The 20658-nt window shown below is 37.0% G+C and overlaps 1 protein-coding gene and 7 non-coding genes across 8 annotated transcripts; 7 read left to right on the plus strand and 1 right to left on the minus strand.

Moving 5' to 3' along the window:
• Nucleotides 1-793: 793 nt before the first annotated feature.
• Nucleotides 794-2203, minus strand: LOC118492179 (protein FAR1-RELATED SEQUENCE 11-like). Its single transcript, XM_035990002.1, has 2 exons — nucleotides 1997-2203; nucleotides 794-1627 (listed from the first exon to the last, which is right to left on the minus strand). Exons 1-2 carry the CDS (start codon nucleotides 2201-2203, stop codon nucleotides 794-796), a joined length of 1041 nt encoding a protein of 346 aa, XP_035845895.1.
• Nucleotides 2204-7619: 5416 nt separating this feature from the next.
• On the plus strand, nucleotides 7620-7712 carry LOC118479432. The gene has a single exon (XR_004859567.1). It is a non-coding gene; the product is annotated as a small nucleolar RNA snoR20a (small nucleolar RNA).
• Nucleotides 7713-7772: 60 nt separating this feature from the next.
• LOC118479421 lies at nucleotides 7773-7856 on the plus strand. The gene has a single exon (XR_004859556.1). It is a non-coding gene; the product is annotated as a small nucleolar RNA R38 (small nucleolar RNA).
• A 74-nt stretch (nucleotides 7857-7930) lies between these two features.
• On the plus strand, nucleotides 7931-8011 carry LOC118479420. The gene has a single exon (XR_004859555.1). It is a non-coding gene; the product is annotated as a small nucleolar RNA R38 (small nucleolar RNA).
• Nucleotides 8012-19530: 11519 nt separating this feature from the next.
• On the plus strand, nucleotides 19531-19601 carry LOC118479431. Its single transcript, XR_004859566.1, has one exon. It is a non-coding gene; the product is annotated as a small nucleolar RNA snoR64a (small nucleolar RNA).
• A 76-nt stretch (nucleotides 19602-19677) lies between these two features.
• LOC118479433 lies at nucleotides 19678-19770 on the plus strand. Its single transcript, XR_004859568.1, has one exon. It is a non-coding gene; the product is annotated as a small nucleolar RNA snoR20a (small nucleolar RNA).
• A 60-nt stretch (nucleotides 19771-19830) lies between these two features.
• LOC118479419 lies at nucleotides 19831-19914 on the plus strand. Its single transcript, XR_004859554.1, has one exon. It is a non-coding gene; the product is annotated as a small nucleolar RNA R38 (small nucleolar RNA).
• Nucleotides 19915-20008: 94 nt separating this feature from the next.
• Nucleotides 20009-20091, plus strand: LOC118479418. The gene has a single exon (XR_004859553.1). It is a non-coding gene; the product is annotated as a small nucleolar RNA R38 (small nucleolar RNA).
• The last annotated feature ends 567 nt before the right edge of the window (nucleotides 20092-20658 follow it).

Here is a 20658-nt window from a genome sequence, read left to right on the forward strand (position 1 = left end):
GACATGTATAGTTGTTGTGATGCGGGTTGATATCATTCGGTACTTGGTTGATAATTACTTAGTTGATAATTGGAGTGTGTTATGGTTGATTTGATATGCGCATGTGCATGGTTAGACGTTTTATGTTTTATTATTTCACGTTTTATGTTTAGTTTACATCAGTTGATACTTAGTTAATAATTAATTAGTTATTAGTTGATAATTGGATTATGTTATGGTCGTTTTGATATGCACATGTGCAATAATATGGTTAAATGACCCATATGCACATGTGCATAAAGTGATATAAATGCATGTTATTAGTTAAAAATATATATGTTTGTTAAAATATGTCATGTTACGTTGATTAATAAATTAAATGACCCGTATGCGCATGTGCATACAGTATGTGCATAAAGTGATAAAACGCATAGACTAAATGTTAAGTTTGTATAATGTATTACAATTGGGTATATTTAACAAATGGTTCAAATGCATATTAATAACATGTATAATGTTAAACAATATTATATAGATAAACAAGTGGGTTAAAAACGGTATATACAACTTGTAAATACATATGCACATGTGCATACTGCAAGTTAAGCATCAATATCAATAATGTAAGTTAAGTGGGTATTAATAAAAAATAAACAAAACAAACATTGGTAGTCATAATTACATAAGTTCGGTAATCATAAATTGTAATATATAATACATCAATCAAGAATCACGAGCTATGTTGGATGGTTTGCGACGTATGGTTGAACGCCTAAGGGTTTGACCAGGCTCAAAAGAATGTTCAGATTCACGCCTAACATTTGTTCGCACGAGTAGATGCGGGTTTTTGCATGGAGACGGGGTATTCAGATGCATCGTAATCAGAAGAATTATACTCATTGATGTCATCATTGGTGTCATCGTCGGTGTCATCGAGATCAACATCAGTATCATCAGAATCGGAATCAGACGGGGCGGGCAGTCCAGCGGCGATAGCAGCAGCACGTTTAGCTGCTCGTGCAGCAAGTTTGGCAGCTTTGATTTTGTCGCAATTGCGGGAATCGTGGTCAAATACATACTTGTTGCATTTTTTGCATAAGCGGACAGCTTTTTGTCGTTTACCGGCCTTCTTTCGTTTATCTTTAATGTTTTGACCGCCAGGGCCGATCCGTTGTTTTTTGGTCCCACAACCTTTGTTTCTAATACCTTGCGGAGGATGGACACTTGTGCTTAGATTTGAAGGTATGTTTAATATGTCACTGATGTTTGCAGTTTTTTGAACGGAACGAGGCTGAGGATCACACGAGAACGATTCGAATACGTGGTTTCTGATGCGTTTGATCTCAGAAGATAAGGAACGTGGCTGATCAGGATTGCGTCTGAGTCGGTTTGTGCATTGAGTGACTAAATCCATTATTTCATTGTGGATGATAGCAAACTCGTTGTTGTTAGATGAGTAAATGTTAGATATGCTATGAACAACTGACGGGAGCGCATCTCGTTTCCAACGTGGAATGATGTAGTGGGACGGTATCCGTTCAATTTGGTTGTAACGGAATATGCAGAATACATGTCGGCAAAGGTATCCAATACGAGTGAACCCAAGACATGTACAGCTTACTGTTTGTTCAGGAACATTGAGCGACACCTGCACATGTGCATAACATATATTATAAGTAGAATGAATACATGAAGGGTAATATGCACAAGTGAATAACATAAGACAAATTTTGATGTATGCACATGTGCATAACAAAAAATTAATCAAACATACGGTTATAATAGATATAACATAAGACAAAATTTGATACATGCACATGTGCATAAAAAAAATAATCAAACAAAGGTTAATATGTAGTAATAATATGTAGTAATGGTATATTGGGGGTATCATGCACAAATACGTTTGTTGATACATGCACATGTGCATAATTAGGTATTTAAAACATATTAAATCATTTAGGTAGTTATGTTGTGTATATTGAACATTAAAACATATTGGATAGTAAGGACATACCTCGAATTCATTAACATAAGACATGTTTGATTTGCAGTGACGAACGGTGTAATTTTTTATGTCAGTCATTCCAGGACGTTCAATTGGCATGCAATGGAACATGCCCATGTATATCTCTTTTCGAACTTCAAGAAACATGGACCATGTGTATGTTTCGGACGCGTGTGCCTCTTTGCGAAGACCGGTAGATAAGCGAGGGGTCGACATATTGCTTTTAAATTCGAGATCTCGTTGCGTGTGCCGTTGAGCATCAATACTGGTTTCAAAACACATTAGAAATTGAACTAATGTGTTAGTTTCTGACGAGTTGACTTTAAAACGCGCGTTTGAGCTCTCGCATCTTGATGTAGTCTTCATCAAACAACACATCAGTATCTCTCTGAAATAACACGGGACCCATTCATGCCATATAGCAAACATCTCACAAAGCCACGGATGATTGTCTTGGTGATATTCATCCATTAATACATGCCATCTTTCTTCGAATGTTTGTGGTGTGATGAATAAATTCCACACCAGCTTATGTATTGACGAACGAATAGTGGTATTATCAAGGATGTCATTTGAAATCTGTAAATGAGGAAACGTGAATAATAATAATTTGAATTATTTAATCATATTATATAGTTTAATCGAAACCATGTTAATACTAAAATAGAGTGTTTACCTTGGATGGAAGTTTTCTCATTATGTGCCACATGCACAAACGATGGATAGAGTATGTGAAAACAGTTGACACGGCTTGTTTCATTGATGCGTCTTGGTCGGTGAGAACCAATATTGGTTGTTTCTTATGTGCAGCCAGAAAGGTGTTTAGTAACCATGTATACGACTCTATAGTCTCATCATATAACATGCCAGCGGCAAAGATAACACATTTCTTGTGATGATCAACTCCGGTGAATGGCACGAAAATCATTTTGTATCTGTAAGTAAAACATATGATATTAAGAAATATTAATAATTCACATGCTGAAAAGTATAGTATCTTACTTGTTGGAGCATTTTTGAATGGAGCATTGGGGTCAGATTCTGTGACCCGTGGTTGACCTTCTCTAGAACATAATATATATATGAGTGCAGATTTTCATATTAGGATTGTCATGATATTTTTTGTTCTTCGATGTGCCGATACGAGTCGAAAACCCGGATTGTGTAGCATACGTATTGTACATCATAACAATATCTTCCCAATGGGTAAATGTACTGTTTATAACAGGAAGATATCTAACATCAACTTGAGGTATCAAATACGGGGTGCCGTTAGGTGTAGCATGTATGGCAGCCGTAATTGTTCCTGTGAGAAATAATTAACAAATTAAAAAATTGTCAACATGATATACGGACGAATAGTATAATTGTGATTAATATGCACATGTGCATTGTCAGTTAATGTAGTTAATGTACGAGGTCATAAGTTATTTTTTTTCAATCATAATGCACATGTGCATAAATTTGCAATGTAACATAATTTGAAATATGATGCATAATTTGTAATATGCGGCAGTTAACACAATGCACATGTGCATATAACATTGAGTAATCATATTTTACAACATAAAACAATTCATACTTTATAACATAAAACAATTGTAAACATGCAGTTAACACAATGCACATGTGCATATACTAGTGAGTAATCATAATCTACAACATAAAACAGTTGTGAACATCATGCAAAAGGAGTATATAATTGAACAAGTCACAATTTACATAAAATGGATATAAATACCTTTAGTTTCAAACCGAATGAATTGTAAGTGTTGATGTTCTGTGCTTGTAGGTGCTGTACCAGTAGATGTGGTGTTACCAGTAGATGTGGTGTCAACTGTGGTGTTAACTAATAACGATTGATAGGTAAATTAGCAGTCTCTCGGAGCCTATGTTGCTTGATGTAAACATGGAATCAAACGTCTGTATTTCAAGCTCATAAAGGGTGTGTCGATTTGCAACTGTTGTAAACATAGGATTGAAACTTTCATTTGGATTAACAGCAGGTAACGTATTGACATCAACATCAGACGGACCCACGGCAGAAATAGGGTTGACCTTGACATCAGATGGGCCGCAAAAACCAGAATCGGGATGTGGATTATATGCAGAAGATGTTGTATGATCATCAGATGTCGTAGGTTCAACTCCAACACGAGATGAGTCAGACGAAGCCATGTGTAGCCAAAATCAGTATCCCAACGCCGTAATCAGTATCCCAACCGAATCCCTTGTAAGATCGCCGCCGTGAAACGCACTGCCGTAGATCTCCGTCGCCGATTAAGCAAAAATCTCCAGCGAAACCCTAGATTGTGAATGACGATGGTAACAGGGGCTGAAATAAGAGGAGCGCGTGTTTTTTTATTAAATGTCACTTAATTACAAATTTCCCATGTGTTCACATTGGTTCTCGCGGTTCTCGCAATTAAGGGTGGTTCCTAATGGATCTGTATCACACACACACACACACACACACACACATATATATATATATATATTAAAAAAATTGATGTGGCTTGGCCACGCCCACCATACCCCTATGAACTTGGGTTTATGTATTGAGTGCCCCATAATCCACGTGTCAACCCATGCCCCAAACCCCCGTCCCACCATACCCCACGGTCTAAGGGGACCCGGGGTGGGGCTATTTTTGTGTGTGATATATCAGTTTCACGCGTGGATGTTTCAAACAAACCACCGTCGGTACATGAGTTTAACGCGTGGAAGTGGTTTGGCGTGATAAAATTGACGCATGATAGAAGGAAGGATTTGAGGGGATGTGAGGGTTTATTGTTGGGTGTTGTGAGTGATGGGCATTTCCACTAAAAAAGGTTGTGAGTGATGGAATAATGGTCGATGACATGGCGGAACTTGATTGGATGTTGTGAGTGATGGAATTTTTGCAAGTGATAACCACCCCTACCCCCGTAAGTGTATCATTTTTCTTTTTCTTTTTTTAACGGTCAACTAACTCACCGGACAAGCATACTGGATTGCCCTCAATCGAGCCACCAGTTTCGGGGAAAAACCCGTCCGCCCGAAGACCCACTGCAGTAACACCCGATTTACCTTGGTTTTGAACTGATGACCTGAAGAAACACCAAACTAATCAAGTGATTAGTTTGTGTTTGTGTCTCGACAAATAAAGGTTATTTTTTTTTGTCTCGTCCAAGCTGCCGTGAAGATCCTGCAAAACAGTCAACACATCGTAAGCTCATTACAGGGAGGAGTATAGGGGGTTCTCTTTGTAACCACCCTCCGGCGTGAGAATAAGTAGGGCTGTAAACGAATCGAACGAACACGAACAAGGCCTTGTTCGTGTTCGTTCGTTAAGGAAATAAATGTGTTCACGAACGGTTCATGAACACTTACCGAACGGGATTTTATGTTCGTGTTCGTTCATTAAGGAAATGAGCGTGTTCGCGAACGGTTCACGAACACAAACGAACACAAATAAATCTGGCGAACGCGACGAAGGATAAAGATAGATGGTCCAGAGAGTAGCACTCAAACTTGAATCTCTTATTGTGAAACGGAGGTCGATCGTATTCGCCGATGTAAATAATGAGAAATGAAAGGGGAATGATGCATAAACAAGGTGAAAATGGGTTTCCTAGTTTAATTGTTAGGGTAATAAAATAAATAAAAGTTTAATAATATATAAAGTACAAATAAAATATAAGAAAGTACAAAGATCTTCAATTAAAACACAAACATACGAACATAAACGAACGCAAATCAATGAATGTTCACGAATACGTTCACGAACACCTTACCGAACGTTCACGAACACAATCGAACGAACGAGACCTCTGTTCATGTTCGTTCATTTAACTAATCGAACGAAATTTCTTGTTCATGTTCGTTCATTTATTAAACGAACGAACATAAACGAACTTCCCGCCGAACGGTTCACGAACTGTTCCCTAAACGTTCGGTTCGTTTACAGCCCTAAGAATAAGTATATGTTTTGAAGATAATAGTGTGTGTGTATAAAGTGAGAGAGCAAGAGAGCGATCCTTAAACCTGGAGGTGGAGTTGACTATTTATAGCCGAGGTGGTTTGTGAAGGATATGGGCTGATGGGCCTTGGGCCTGTGGTCGACAACAAGGAATATCCATTATGTCCCCTCTACCACGACCGTTAGTGATTTTAGGCGAGAAGATAGCTGGTGCATGCTGAATGGATCCATGTGTCTTGACAATTATCCTTGTTGTCTGGTCTGTCATTAGTAGCTAAGTGTAGATCGTGGAGCAGTGGTCGGCGCACGTTGATTGGTGCCACATGTGCGTCCTTGTGTACCTTTTTGTCTCTTGTACGATTGTCCATCATGCAGCATGATCGCATACAGCCTATTGGACGCTCATTGGCCCACTGCTCTGTCACTTGTACCTTTGGTACTTGTCCGAGGTTTGGTGAGTGGGTTTTATTTTTCCTTTGGTGAATCATGGAGGATAAAATAACTAACTTGTATTTTTTGAATAAAATGGGGGAATACATGGTGGTTACATCATCGGACAAACTAAACGAGACCATGGCTAATCGTTGAGGGTGGTCGATCTTATAAAAGTTGTAGTATGGTTCCGCCTGGAATAATACATCCAAGGGGTTTGAGCCATCAAAAGTTGCAACCGATAGTTTGGGATGGCAGAATTCCAGGTTATGGGTGGGTGATGGTTTTTTGGTGCCGAAGGACGAAGGTGTGTCAATGTTGATAAGATGGGAACACAATTATGGGGTTTGTTCAAACCGGGTTACGAGTTGGGACCGTTACCTATTTCAACTATATAACGTCAGTTTGGCCTGATTTTTGAGATCATGATTATCCATACGCCTCAACGAAAATGGCAAAGATGAAGGGGCTGTTTGGTAACCTCTTAATGACCATTCAGATGCTACCTCTTAATGGTTTAAAACCTCTGAATGAATAAGAGGTAACCTCAAGTCTGAATGGTTAAGAGGTAACCTCTGAATGGAAAATCATCACATATCAAATTCTTTTACCTTCTCATTGGTAAAATTCTTAATGGTTCCATTAAGAGATAGCCTCTTAATGACCATTCAGAGGCTACCAAACAGCCCCGAATATTCGAATGTATCACTCGTACTATTCAATTATTATTTATAAATACATTCCGTAATTATAATGTCAACTATTGCTCGGCCCTTTTAAACCCTTAATCCTATAAAATTCCTTTGAAAACGACAAAGCCCAATAAAAGGCTCAAGATGTAGCCCATAGTCTCAAGTGGGCTTGGGTCAACAACTCTGAATCAGTCCAGTTTTTTTTTTTTAACGATAAACAGGCGCATCAAACCCTTGCCGAACCAACCACGCTCTATAAAACCACCAATAACCTCAACTTCTTGCATATCCACCTCAAAACCCTAATCAATCAAGCGCCGTTTTCATCAATTTTTATTATATTTGTTCATCTTTCCTTCTTTTTTCTGTAAGTTTGTTGGAAAAATGGCCAAATGATGTGTTTATAATCGAGTTGAATTCCTGCTATGTGTGGGTATAGTGATTCTGACTCTGAATAGGAAGATCTGATGCCTTTTTCTTTTCAGTTTTACAGGTTTTGTTTTATTTCAGATTTTCATTGATTTTTTTTTAGTTTCGTGATTTATTGGCCAGTGATGACAGTTTATAAAATGGTTGACTGAAAAGCAAGTTTTTAAGCTTGCAAAGTTGCTGAAAATCATGAACTAGGACGGTCTGAGGCTATTCTGATTTTGGGTTTTTGCAAAGCTTGAATCTTTTTAATGTTTTTTTTGGTCATGTGGGTTGTGTATGATGATATCATATGTTCAATACAGTTATCCCTGTCTGATAATTCTTGATGTATTACATTTGATCTGACTTGTACCCATATGGTATTTTCTGTACCCTTGTTTAATCTTTTTTTTTTTTTAATTTTTATAATGATTTTTTTGTAATGTGGGTTGTGTATGATGATATCTTATGTCTAACAGTTATCCCTGTCTGATAATTCTTGATGTTTGCATTTAATCTGACTCATACCCATTTATTATGCCTGATCTTTGTTTCTTGGTGGCAGTGGCGGATCTAGAAAAAACCTAAAGGGGCAACCTTTCTATTAAAAGGGGGCAGCGACATCGAAAAAATGTCAAATTTTTCCAAAATTTACACTAATTTTACTCTACGGCCGGAGCGTCAAGGGGCAACAAGGGTTGCCCCTTGTTCTATGCTAGGTCCGCCCCTGCTTGGTGGTCGGCTGAAAATTTATTTCATCTAATGCTTATATTGAGATTTTATCGCAAATGTCATACCTTTAGTGATACGTATATTATGAGATTTTTTTATCTTTAGTTTTTTTTGTGACGACATTACTAGTATGTTTTAGTCAAAATGTAGACATAAATGAGATGCCTCCACATGATGTTTAGTTTGTTCAGCATGATTGAAATGCTACAAACATCGGCACAATTTGTCTGATCTTGTCTCAAATGGAATTTTATTTATTTGATTTTGATGGCTAATTCAAAATTAATTATCTTTGTTGTATTTTCAATTAATTTTTTGGTAAATTAATGTTCCGGACCGAACAAGAAGACATTGGTTTGGCTATGACTTGGATGCCTTTTACCGAGCAAAGCGACCGTCAAGAAACTATCATCTTGCAGCTTAAAGAATTTTGTGCGCTTACTTTAACAATTAAGCTTTTTATTTTAATTAACTTTTTATGTATTGTTTCTAATTAAATTGGGTTGTAATCTTTTTCTTTCTAGTTTAATAAAATGTTTTATATTCTTTTCTAACTTACTTTTTGTAAGTAACGAGTTTAGGCTAACCTGCTCGTTGTGAGACGTTGTGTATAATTTCTTATATGTTAGCCTCAAACCAAAAGGCCACTATTGAAAGTGAGAATATAATTTAAAAGTTTTTTGCGTAGTAACAGTTTTTACGTAGATAGATCCCAGTTGAGGTGTTCCTATCATTAGAAGAATAAATGGTTATGCAAGAAGCGTAAGAGTAGATTTATTGGCAAAATTTCTTATAGCCAAAATTTCTTATGCGACAAGAGGTTCCCTGATAAATTGAAAGGGAAATTTTTTAGGGTTGTAATTAGACCCTCTATGTTATACGGAATAGATTGTTGGGCCATCAAGAAAATTCATGCACGAAAGTTAGAGGTGGCAGAGATGAGGATGTTAAGATGGATGTGTGGGCATACTAGGTTGGACAAGTTAAGAAATGAGGTTTTTAGGGTAAGATTAGGAGTTGCTGGTATTTCAGACAAAATAAGGGAGGGAAGATTGAGATGGTTTGAGCATGTTAAGACGAGGTAGACGACAGACCCGACTAGAATAGTGGAAACACTCACTGTAGATGGAAGGAGTAGAGGTAGGCCGAAAATGACTTGGGAGGAGCGGATTAGGCAAGATTTGCTAGATTTGCACATCTTCGAGGATAGAACTTCGTGGAGACGTAGGATTAAGGTTAAGGAATTTTAGGAGTTTGGTCTGGTTTTTGGTTTAGGTTCTTCTCCTATGAGTTTAAATTTTTTCGTTTTCTATGAGGTGTGATATAGTTGTTTATAAGTTTCACTTATTCCCGGTGTCGTAGTTTTACTAACAACTACTTATTTATGTCTGTGGTTATTTTTATTATTTTTCTTTTCCACATTTTTAGTAGTTGTGCGCTTATATATGTTTTTCCAGAAGCTTTTGTCTTGGTTTTGGTTTTTTTGGAGCTGGGGGTCTCACTAGAAGCAGCTTCTATATTTCTTGGGATAGAGGTAAGGCTTGCCTACATCCTACCCTCCCCAGATCCTATCAATAGCTTTGCTATAAGTGAGATTATACTGGGTATGGTTGTTGTTGTTGATGTCATAACTATTACTACAATTAAATACTAAATTGATTGATATGTGTGTCTTCTAGCAAAGATTAAAGGATTGAAATAATCATTTTAATGAATTCCAGTCTATTAATTTAAGAAAATCTTTACAACTTACAGTTCAAGTCGTTTAATGCAAGAAAATCTTTACAACTTACTGTTCAAGTCGCTTGTGTTATTTGTGTATGATTAAAACTCATGTGTAGCCGGTTAAAATATTTTAGTGATTATATCCTAGTCTCGTAATATACATATTTGTTTCCCCTTAACACACATGTTTTTGGTTTTATTTTGAAAGATTGGACTTATTTATTTGTTTAGGAAAACTACCAATTTATAAGCAATTCAATTTGTTTTCAAGTCTATTTGCAACATAAAAATAAATCGAAACTATAAACTATTTTTATAAATAATTATAAAGAAAAATAATACTTATAATAAATAAATTAATATGCAACATAACACATTACACACGTCTCACATGAAATGCCAGTGACACTTCTCGTAAACTCACAGCTATAGGCTGTAGCGGTGAAATTTAATAAACTTTGAATCTCTCCAATCCCTTTTACATACATTATCAACTATCAATCTAATTTATATTAATACAAAAATCAATATAGTAAAGTTGGGTGATATTTTTAGTGTAAACAAACATGTGTTACGAATTAAAAAATTGTAATAGAAATATGTTTAAACTAATTTAAAATTTAGTAACAATTTCAATTTTGTGGGTTGTCCTTTACGAAAACAGTGTATACAAAAAACAGAGTTCAATTTCTAAGCATTATATTTTCATGATTGACATTTCTTGGAGATTTTTTTTAGATAAACTGATGCTTACTCAATTCGTTTCTCAATTTTAATTCCAAATTGGAATTGAGTCATAAAAGAATGATTATGGGTATCCTTTTATTTTGTTTTGATTAATGAATCAATTTTTTTATTTTGTTTTGATTAATGAATTAATTTAATTATGTTTAAGTTGTGATTTTTTTCGGCTAAGGGAACTTTCATTGTGCCTTTGTTCCGACTTAATCGATGATAAAATTTGACGGATTCAGATTTGAACAAAATAATCTGTATGAAAAGTATTTGAGTAAGCTATTTGCACTTGATGTACAGGATACATTATAAATTCATAACATATTGTACAAACCAAATAAGCCTAATGCGATAATAAAAACCCAAATTTCAGTGGTTTTGTAAAAGAACTAACATAAAAGGAGATGAAAGAAACATATACGGGTTAGAAATCTAGTTTTGCATTTATTCCGTATTCAATCGCTGATTAGAAATGTGAAGAAAGACATGTGAAATCGATCGTGACGATACAAAAGAAATCGAATGCTTCGATTATGTAGGAAAAATGCGAAATCAATGAACCCCTGTTCTTCGTTGTGTTCTAGTGTAATCTAAAAAATTACCATGTCAGTCAGAATTGAAACAATAAAAGAAGTATATGATTAATTTCTTACTTGAATCATGAAGATCCCGATCAATATTGATCAAATGGAAAGCGCCTATCGTTTCGTATTAACCCCTGTTTTGAAAGGTTTCAAATTCAAACCATTAAGATCAAGATTTGCAGATAATATTCAACAACAATTGAAGGTTTAATTGTTTGTTACCATCCCAAGACAAAGAAAGGAATGGTTTTCTCTGGGTAATTTCTTTTTGAACAAATTTAACGCCTCTATCCCTTCGAAATATTAACCCCGTTTCATAATCGCCCTTTCCAAATGTAGACTTCCGGCTAACCGTCACAGCGTTTCATCGACCGGAAAGCCAACACCCATTAATCATTAACTGTCACATTATACTCGAAGTCGGAGTCGGCAACATTGATATTCATTCATCCTCTATTTCCTCACGTAATTCTAAGAAAAACTAAGGAAAACAACGTCATACAATATGAAACTTCCGGTGAACGCCGTATGCGAAGCAGTCAGGCAACACGATTCATATTGATACGCCGTAAAGAACAGCAAGGCGACACAACTCTTCGATTCGAAGGGACCGACGATGACGAAACCCAATGTAAAGACGAAGAAAACGGTGTTGAAAATTCTAATAGGCACAAAAACAGGGCGAAACGGTTATTACGTGAAGATTCGAACCCATAGAAATCGATCTACTTTGCTCCGCCCTTATTCTCTCCGCCGGTTTGGTAAGTTCCGAGATGGATCGAAATCATTGTTTTACGTTATTTGCAATTGAACATGCTTGTTTATATATTTGTTAACTAAATTCACATACGCTTCTCTGAAGTTGTTGATCTTGTCTGAAACGGTTGTAAAGAAGGATGAGACATACATATTCACGTAAATGGATATCTATTATCGTCATTTTTGTTATGTAAAAAGTATATAACAAGTTTAGCCATTCAAAAAAAAAAAAGTATATAATGCATTAATGGCAATGATATGTAATTTTTTTCAACAAAAGGATAAGAATGACATATGACGGATGAAAATTATAGGGGTGCTAAACGGGTCGTGTTCGCGGGTTGGCGGGTTCAACCCGACCCGAACCCGGAAATTTATACGAACCTGAACCCGAACCCGACCCGAACCCGAAAATTGTGTCATCCCAATGAACCCGAACCCGACCCGAATATTCGTAGGTTGACCAGAACACGACCTGTTCAACCCGAAAACTTTTATTTTTTAATTTTTTTACACAAATTAATGTATTAAATTTAAAGTTTACTTAAAAAACACAAATATATATAATACAATTAAATTTAAATTATAAAATCTTATATGAATTTCTTTTTCTTTGTTATAATTATAGTATAATATACATACCCAATTTAATTTATAACATAAAACATATTGTAAAAAATATTATATAATATAAAGGGGTTAAACGGGTCAACCCGCCAACCTGACCAGGTTGACCCGAACCCGACCCGTTTAGCTAAACGGGTTCGCGGGTTCAACCTGAAACTGACCCGAACCCGTTTAGACTAAACCTAAACCCACAAATTTCGTGTTAGGTTCGTGTCGTGTTTTCAGAAATTCACACCCCTAGAAAATTATAATGCTTAAATTAAAGACAATACCTACAACAATGAACCTCCCATAGAAAATCACTCCTTCAACGATATCATAACCTTTCTCCATCTCTCAAAAATCAAAACTCTCTCAAGGCCGCCAACACCAACACTAACCTCTTCGCCACCACGCACAAAAACAAAGTCATAGAAGAACCCCTCAAAGTCGTTGTTTTCTGGTCAAATGACGTTTTTTTCCGACAAAAAAACAAAACGTCAAAACCCATGATGGTTGTACGTTTGTACTGGCTGGTAGATGTCTACCAAACTCATCGCCATTTGTTTGCTCCGTACACAAAAATCCATCAGATCTAGGGTTGGCCGCTTCTAGTGTTGGTGATCAACATGTGTTTGCAAAAAGGGCCGATAGAGACATAGTTGCAGGTTTTACTCCCATGGCTAGAAACGATGAGGATGTTCGGAGACTGAAATGCAAATGACGGAAAAGGCCGGCGTTCTATCGCCTGAAAACGATAATCGTCTTCGCGAATTCGTTACGAAGACGGTTTGGTTTCTTCTATGCCGCAAGTTATATATATCCCAATTTCTTTGTTTGAAAATTTGCATGTAAGTTTATTTATATATGAATGTGAAGGGATATGATGGTTGACTGTTCATATTTACGACGGTTTCCCGATCGGAAGTCGGAGGGGATGCAACCGCTGTTTTTGTGACGGTTAATGGATAAGTGCGGCAATCCGAGTGATCTGTGACTGCAGGGTTATGTATTAAGTTACTTTTGAATGTAAACGTGACGGTTGTTTTTGGTGGGTGTGACGGTTTAAATGTAAAACGCAACCCATGTTGCTTTTTGTATTATAAGATAATTTTATTAATTTTAAGATTAGTTTAAATACATTAAAAGATTTATCAATGTACACAACTAGGACTGCAAACGAACACGAACAGGTCCTTGTTTGTGTTCGTTTGTTAAGAAATATATGTGTTCACGAATTGTTCATGAGCGCTTACTGAACGAGATTTTATGTTCGTGTTTGTTTGTTAAGGAAATGAACTTTTTCATGTTCGTTTGTGTTTGTTTGTTAATTTTAGGCAACGAATGAAAACGAACGATGATGAACAAAAATGAGCACAAACTAATGTTCGTGAACACAAATGGTAACAAACGAACACAAACAAAGTTCATGAACAATATATATAATACGTTAACACTTATTAAATATTTTATTTGTCGGAATTTTGAAATATTTAACTAAAATATAAAAGCTAAAAACACTAATGAATTATCGAACACAAACAAACATGTTACCCCTGCAGTTCCTTCCAGCATAATCTTTAATCTTTCCTGTTACGCCTTCGTTCTCGGGCTCTCTGTCTCCTCTTCTCAGCTTTTTCCTCTAACATTCTTTTCCTTATAAACCTTCCTTCCTCAATCCACCATTTTCTGTAAACCGGATCACCATCACGCTTCCTGTCCCATTTGGGAATCTTGTTCTCTTCTTTCTCGATCGGCGTTTGATCTGTTGGTGGCGGCCTCATGAACTTCATCTTTCCAAGCTTTGCTGTTCTTTCTGATATAGCCTTTGATCTTTGTTCTCGTTTGTACTTTTTCAGGAACTCATCAATCTCAAGATCTCTCCACTACGAACATAATGAACGAACGCGCCCTCTGTTCATGTTTGTTCATTTAACTAAACGAATGAAATTTCTTGTTTGTGTTTGTTTGTTTAATAAATGAACGAACACAAACGAACTTCCCGCCGAACAGTTCACGAACTGTTCGCCAAACGTTTGGTTCGTTTACAGCCCTATACACAACTGCTTAAGGGTAAGCTATTAGTGTAGTTCTGTCACCAAAGTGGGTTGAGTCCCCTCTAATAAGAATCTAATTGACATAAACATGCACATACCAATAGAGCGACAGAGAGTATGGAAAACTAAGTGCGCGAAGTTTGCGTGATACAACAGGAGACCTTATTTAACAAGCCGACACAACGTGGACTAGTGAAGTTAACAAACCAAAGAGGTTGTGCTGTTTGTGTATACAATCTCAGATAAACCATCATGAAGAAACACGTTGACATCTACTTGTCGAGGCGCTCATCTATATGAAAAAGGAACATATAAGACCAACCGTATGGTGGTTGGTTTACATATGAGAATTAACCAACTTCCAACTTCATAATGTGCATTGGATATGTTTATGTGATATCTGTACAACTTATTAATTTAAAGCTACACTCAATTAGTTTTTTAATATATGTGTTTCTTAACCTTTAGAAAAGGAGTAAATTACATAAAAGAACCTTTATGTTTATAACAAATTTCAGTTAAACATCCACATCACTAACCTTATGATCAAATGCAAATTTGATAAATTTCTTGACATCTCCTTCATTACCCTAGGCTTGAATGCCAAAGTCTAAATCACTACCTAAAATAATAATTAGTAGTCTGATGCAGAAATCCCCTGGTGAAGTTCTAATATAGAGAACTTGTCTACGTTGAATAAATCAACAAAATGCACATACTCATTCTTGTACCTACGATGGGAAAGCTACTAAAAGAACCACCATGATGTAACTTGATAGTTAAGAGATTAGTATAGCCCCCCACATATTTTTTAAAAATCATCTCCCAAAATAGGGTATATCGACCATCTTGATTATCATCGTTGAATGTAGAACTAGTACCTTATATATCATCAATGTTGTAATCATAATAAGATTCCGGGCTATGAAAGTTCCCCATGTCGTCAATGTAGTCATCGGAATTTAAATTGTTGCAGGCAATAAGATTTCATTTCAGTCATAGATTGTTTTTTAAGGAAAGACAAAAGGAAAAAAATAACCAAGATACCTTCAGGTACCAAGGACCAAGGTTAGAACCAAACAAAAAGATAAAGGCTGTCCAGTATAAGTTATAACTAGTAAATATAAATGTGAACAAGTGGAATTAGTTATAAACATATGGTTCTTTTCAGTAATTTACTCTTTAGAAAAAAGTCACCCAAGGGGCGGTGTTTGGGGGCGCTATATGGTGTGATGGAAGCATTTGGCGTTGTATAACCTTCCACTACGGAGGGACTTAGGTAGTTTAGAGTAGTGGATGAAGTGAGTGATGTGATGGGTAACGATTAGAGGATGTTAGGGTAGGAAGGACAAGTGTTGATATATACAAGTGCCAGTCGTCGAGTTTTTATAACGACCGGAGGTTGTTCGACTTGGTTCATAAGCCGTCGCTTAAGGTGCTGGTCGTCGAGTTCGAGTTCAACACGAGGTACCAGCCGGTCGACCTGAGGAGGAGGATGACCCGTATCACCCATGGATCAAGGTTAGCTTTCGTTTGGCGATACATACATTTGAGATGTCATTGCGCCGTTTTGCTACCATCTGCGGCTTATATTGGGCCTCACTCCAGACCAGGATCCCTTGGTCAAGGTCGGTGAGTCGATCCACATAGTACACTGGTCGGCATGCGTATGAGATGTCATTGCGCCGTTTTGCTACCATCTGCGGCTTATACGGGGGTTGGCTTTCGCGGCGACCGCATTTTTGTCCATCACCAGTTACCGGAGGCCAAAGCTTCTGTGGAGCGTGCCGAGCTAGTCAATGAGGCTAGCGACGAGGATGATACTCAGGTCGACCGAGACCTCTCACCACCGCCACCGCAGCCGTAGTCGCCGGGGGTGCCTCAGTACCCCCAACATGTTTATGATGATGAGTTGCCTCCGGCTATTGCGAACGTGTTACAACGGATGGAGGTTCAGTTATATGCCCGAATTGACACCCACATCGCCTGCACTGAGGCGCTTTTGCTATGGGTGATCAAGGGGGATATCGAGGCAGCCACTGATCGTGGTTCGAGGCCCCTACCGATACCGTAGCCGGCCGTCCTGTCGCAACCCCCGTCTCCTATCTACCCGGGAACGGGCGGCCGCGAGATCAGATTCAGTGGTATCGGTGTTTATCAGTTTGGCAGCGGAAATTACATCAGGACATTAGTTAGGAAATATTTTATCAGAGTAAAATACCACACTTTTATAATATTAAACACATGGGAAAAACCCAAGTTTCCATTACACACATTTTTATAGGGATAAACCCTATTTTATTTAAATAAAAACATCACTTTATTTAGGTAATTTTTATAGCCACTTTTCCAAGCCTTCAGTGCTGTCCAGCTGGCTTCTATTTGGCTTTCACATTTTGTTACCTGAAACGCGTTTAAAAACATTTTGTCAGTGGGAAATACTGGTGAGTGAATCCCAGTTTAATCAGGACAAGTAAAACCGTTTACAGCATTGATGGCGGTGACGCAATTACATTTGTTTATTTTCTACTTTAATTACCACCCACGGTACAGTCAACCCGACTTGTGGTCATTTTACTACTCACAGTGTAGTAACAAATTTTGTATACAAAACCCCAACATACCGACGATAATTGTAGAATACAAATACTCAATCACTGTTTAATATAATGTAAAACATTTGAGGTTTTGTAAAAACAGTTTGCAAAAAGGAGGATTACTCACATTGCTGTCTTAGGGTTTTCCTTTAGGATTTCCTGGTGATTATCTATTAATTACACAATGCACACGTGTAGTATAATAACCCAATATTTACATTAGTAATACTCTCCCCGAGACAGAATTCCAACGACTACGTCGGGCAGAAACACGACAGCCGTTACGGAATCCGAGATCAATCGGGCAGCGTATCTAATACGTAAACGGGGGTTATGATACTTACAACGAGGCAGAACTTCGTTATTTAGGGGCGTATTATGCCCGAAAATTATGTATACTATGCAGAAATTGAGAGAGAGATCGAGGGAATGGGCAACGGATTTGAACTGCCGATGCCTCTGCTTATAGGGCTGATTCGGCCGTCCCTTGCGCCCCGCGTAGACCACACAAGGGGCCTTCGCGCCCCGCGACCTAGGGTCCGTAGGGCCTAGCTTTGATTTGTCACCGATCTAGCTTCGCCACGTGTTGACACGTGGCGGCTTCCGGGTTATGCCGCATGTCCAGGCACTCGCGACCCGCGTAAGATAGAGAGTAGGTCTTCGCGGCCCGCGACAGATCATAAAAATTGATTTTTATTTAATTTTTAATTATATAAGGTATTTTGGGCACGGTTTTCGTATACGGGGTGTATTTTAAGACGTATAAGGGCACTCTAAATGTATTAGGGGTGTCGAAAATAATTTTGGAGGGTTGTTATACGTCCCTCGTCAGGATCCGCAGTCGTCAGGCGCCGATTAGGATTAGCCAGTTTAGGACAGTTTGTTGTCCTTTTTTAAATATTTACTTTTTGATGTTTTTGGATTATTTTATGTACAAACAAACTTATTATCTAGTTAAATTTGCAGTTTTAGTTTATTTATACATGTGATGTTTATTTACAATGTTTGGATTTGTTGGCTTGCTTCGTATAATGTACAATAATATACGACACATTATGATACAATTCGATACGACACGTATGGATAAAATATGATATGACACGATATGATACAATACGACACGACACGTAATGATACAATATAATACATATTATATAAAATACGATACGATATGACATGGTACAATGCGTCACAATAAAAAAACAAAACAAATAACATTAATTAAAAAAAAAACAACAATAAATGCCCATCTTTTACATAAAAAATTTATATGTGTCGTATAGCTCTATATGGGTCCAGTGACGGATCCAAGAAATATTTTGTGGGGTGCGAACGAGGGGTTTAACCAAATTTTCAAGGGGTGTGATTAGAATTTTGCTCTATAAAATACACTATCTGTTTTTTCAAGGGGTGTGTCCGTCCACCCAACCTCTACCTAGGGGTGCAAATCAGCCGAGCCGAGCCCGAGCTCGAGCTCGTTTAACATATGAAAGCTCGAGACCGAGCTCGGGTCGAAGGTAATTTTTCAAGCTCGAGTTCGACTCATTTAGTATATATTAATTAATTTATATTAATTATAATATTACTATACATATAATTTAGTTATTTTTTATATTTATATAAAATGGTAATTATTATTGTATAAATATATTTTTAATATATTAATAAAAAATATATATACAGAAAGCTCGTTTAGGCTCACGAGCTGGCTTGAGCTCGATAAGTGAAGCTCGGGTTCGAGCTCGTTTACTAAATGAGCTTGTTTTTAGGTTCGGGCTCAAGCTATTTTAAGCTCGGCTCGTTCGAGTTTTTTTCGAGCCGAGGTCGAGTAGCTCGCGAGTTTGCACCCCTACCTCTACCTAGGTCCGCCCATGTATGGGCTGTCTACGACCAACCGCCATACACAAATTGACAATGTTGTTTAAGGTTAAACCTATCCAACTCATATAGATCTACAAATCGTATGAGGGTGAGTTGGTGTCGATATTGACCAAATAGATTTGGCTAAATTATTTCATTTACATCAATTATTTATGCACTTCAGTGTCTTCATTAATTTCTTTTTTAATTAAAAAAATGGGTTTTCTACCAAAACCCAAAACCCTTGCCGGGGTCTATAAAACGACCAATTACTTCAACCTCTCTTTTCATCTTCAACACTACATGCGCCGTTTTCATCTTCCTTTCTTTTGCTTTACAATTTTAAGCTTTTATATACTATTATCTGCTAGAAAATTGGCCAAATGATGTGTTTATTATCGAGTTGAATACCTGCATCTGTGTGGGTATTGTGATTCTGACTCTGAATAGGAAGATCTGATGCCTTTTTCTTTTCAGTTTTACAGGTTTTGTTTTATTTCAGATTTTCATTGATTTTTTTTAGGTTTCGTGATTTATTGGCCAGTGATGACAGTTTATAAAATGGTTGACTGAAAAGCAAGTTTTTAAGCTTGCAAAGTTGCTGAAAATCATGAACTAGGACGGTCTGAGGCTATTCTGATTTTGGGTTTTTGCAAAGCTTGAATCTTTTTAATGTTTTTTTTGGTCATGTGGGTTGTGTATGATGATATCATATGTTCAATACAGTTATCCCTGTCTGATAATTCTTGATGTATTACATTTGATCTGACTCATACCCTTATGATATTTTATATGTGCAGGAATTGTGTCTGTGTGAGTTTTTTTTTACAGTTTTAATCTTTTATAAGTTTTAATTATTTCTGTTATGTGGGTTGTGTATGATGAGATCTTATGTCTAAAACAGTTATCCCTGTCTGATAAATCTTGATGTTTGCATTTGTTCTGACTCAGACCCACTTGTTAGGCTTTTTCCATTTTTCCTTGATGGGTTAATTTTTCGTTAAACAATGTGGCCATGTATGTATCACAGATTCACAATATGTAAATGTTTATGAAAGATTCAAGATTTGATCACAAATGATACCTAAAACAATACTATACCAAAGGAGTATACATCGGATTTTTTTTTTGTTAAAAGTCCTTCCTTAATTGGAACTAACAATTGAATTTGGTGTATACCCTTTGATATAATATCAGTTTGGTATTTTCTGAAATTGGGGGACCAGTGTAATTAATTGTATTGTAGCGACGAGTCTAATTTAGGCTGGTTATTGTACGAAACTTAATCATAACCCAGTTTAACTAGTTTAATACCTGTCCATCGGACGGGTACTTTGACATCAAAAAGACATAATTATATTTTTCTTTGCATTCTAAACAAAAAAGATTATTAGACCATGTGTAGTGGTTAAGTCAAATAATGCCCCCACCATGGGGCGTTTTGCGACACGTGACAGTCCAGTCCAGTCAGCATGGGGCATTATTGCAAAAGTGACGTAGTGCGAATAATGCCCACCATG

This window comes from Helianthus annuus, chromosome 5, assembly GCF_002127325.2.
Source record: "Helianthus annuus cultivar XRQ/B chromosome 5, HanXRQr2.0-SUNRISE, whole genome shotgun sequence".
In the NCBI taxonomy this organism is placed as follows: Eukaryota; Viridiplantae; Streptophyta; class Magnoliopsida; order Asterales; family Asteraceae; genus Helianthus; species Helianthus annuus.

Excerpts from the sequence above, each read along its gene's own strand:
- LOC118492179 (XM_035990002.1), bottom strand. The coding sequence starts at position 2,203 with ATGTCGACCCCTCGCTTATCTACCGGTCTTCGCAAAGAGGCACACGCG. Across the intron at positions 1,628-1,996 it reads CTTATGTTAATGAATTCGAG|GTGTCGCTCAATGTTCCTGA; the intron begins GTATGTCCTTAC and ends GCACATGTGCAG.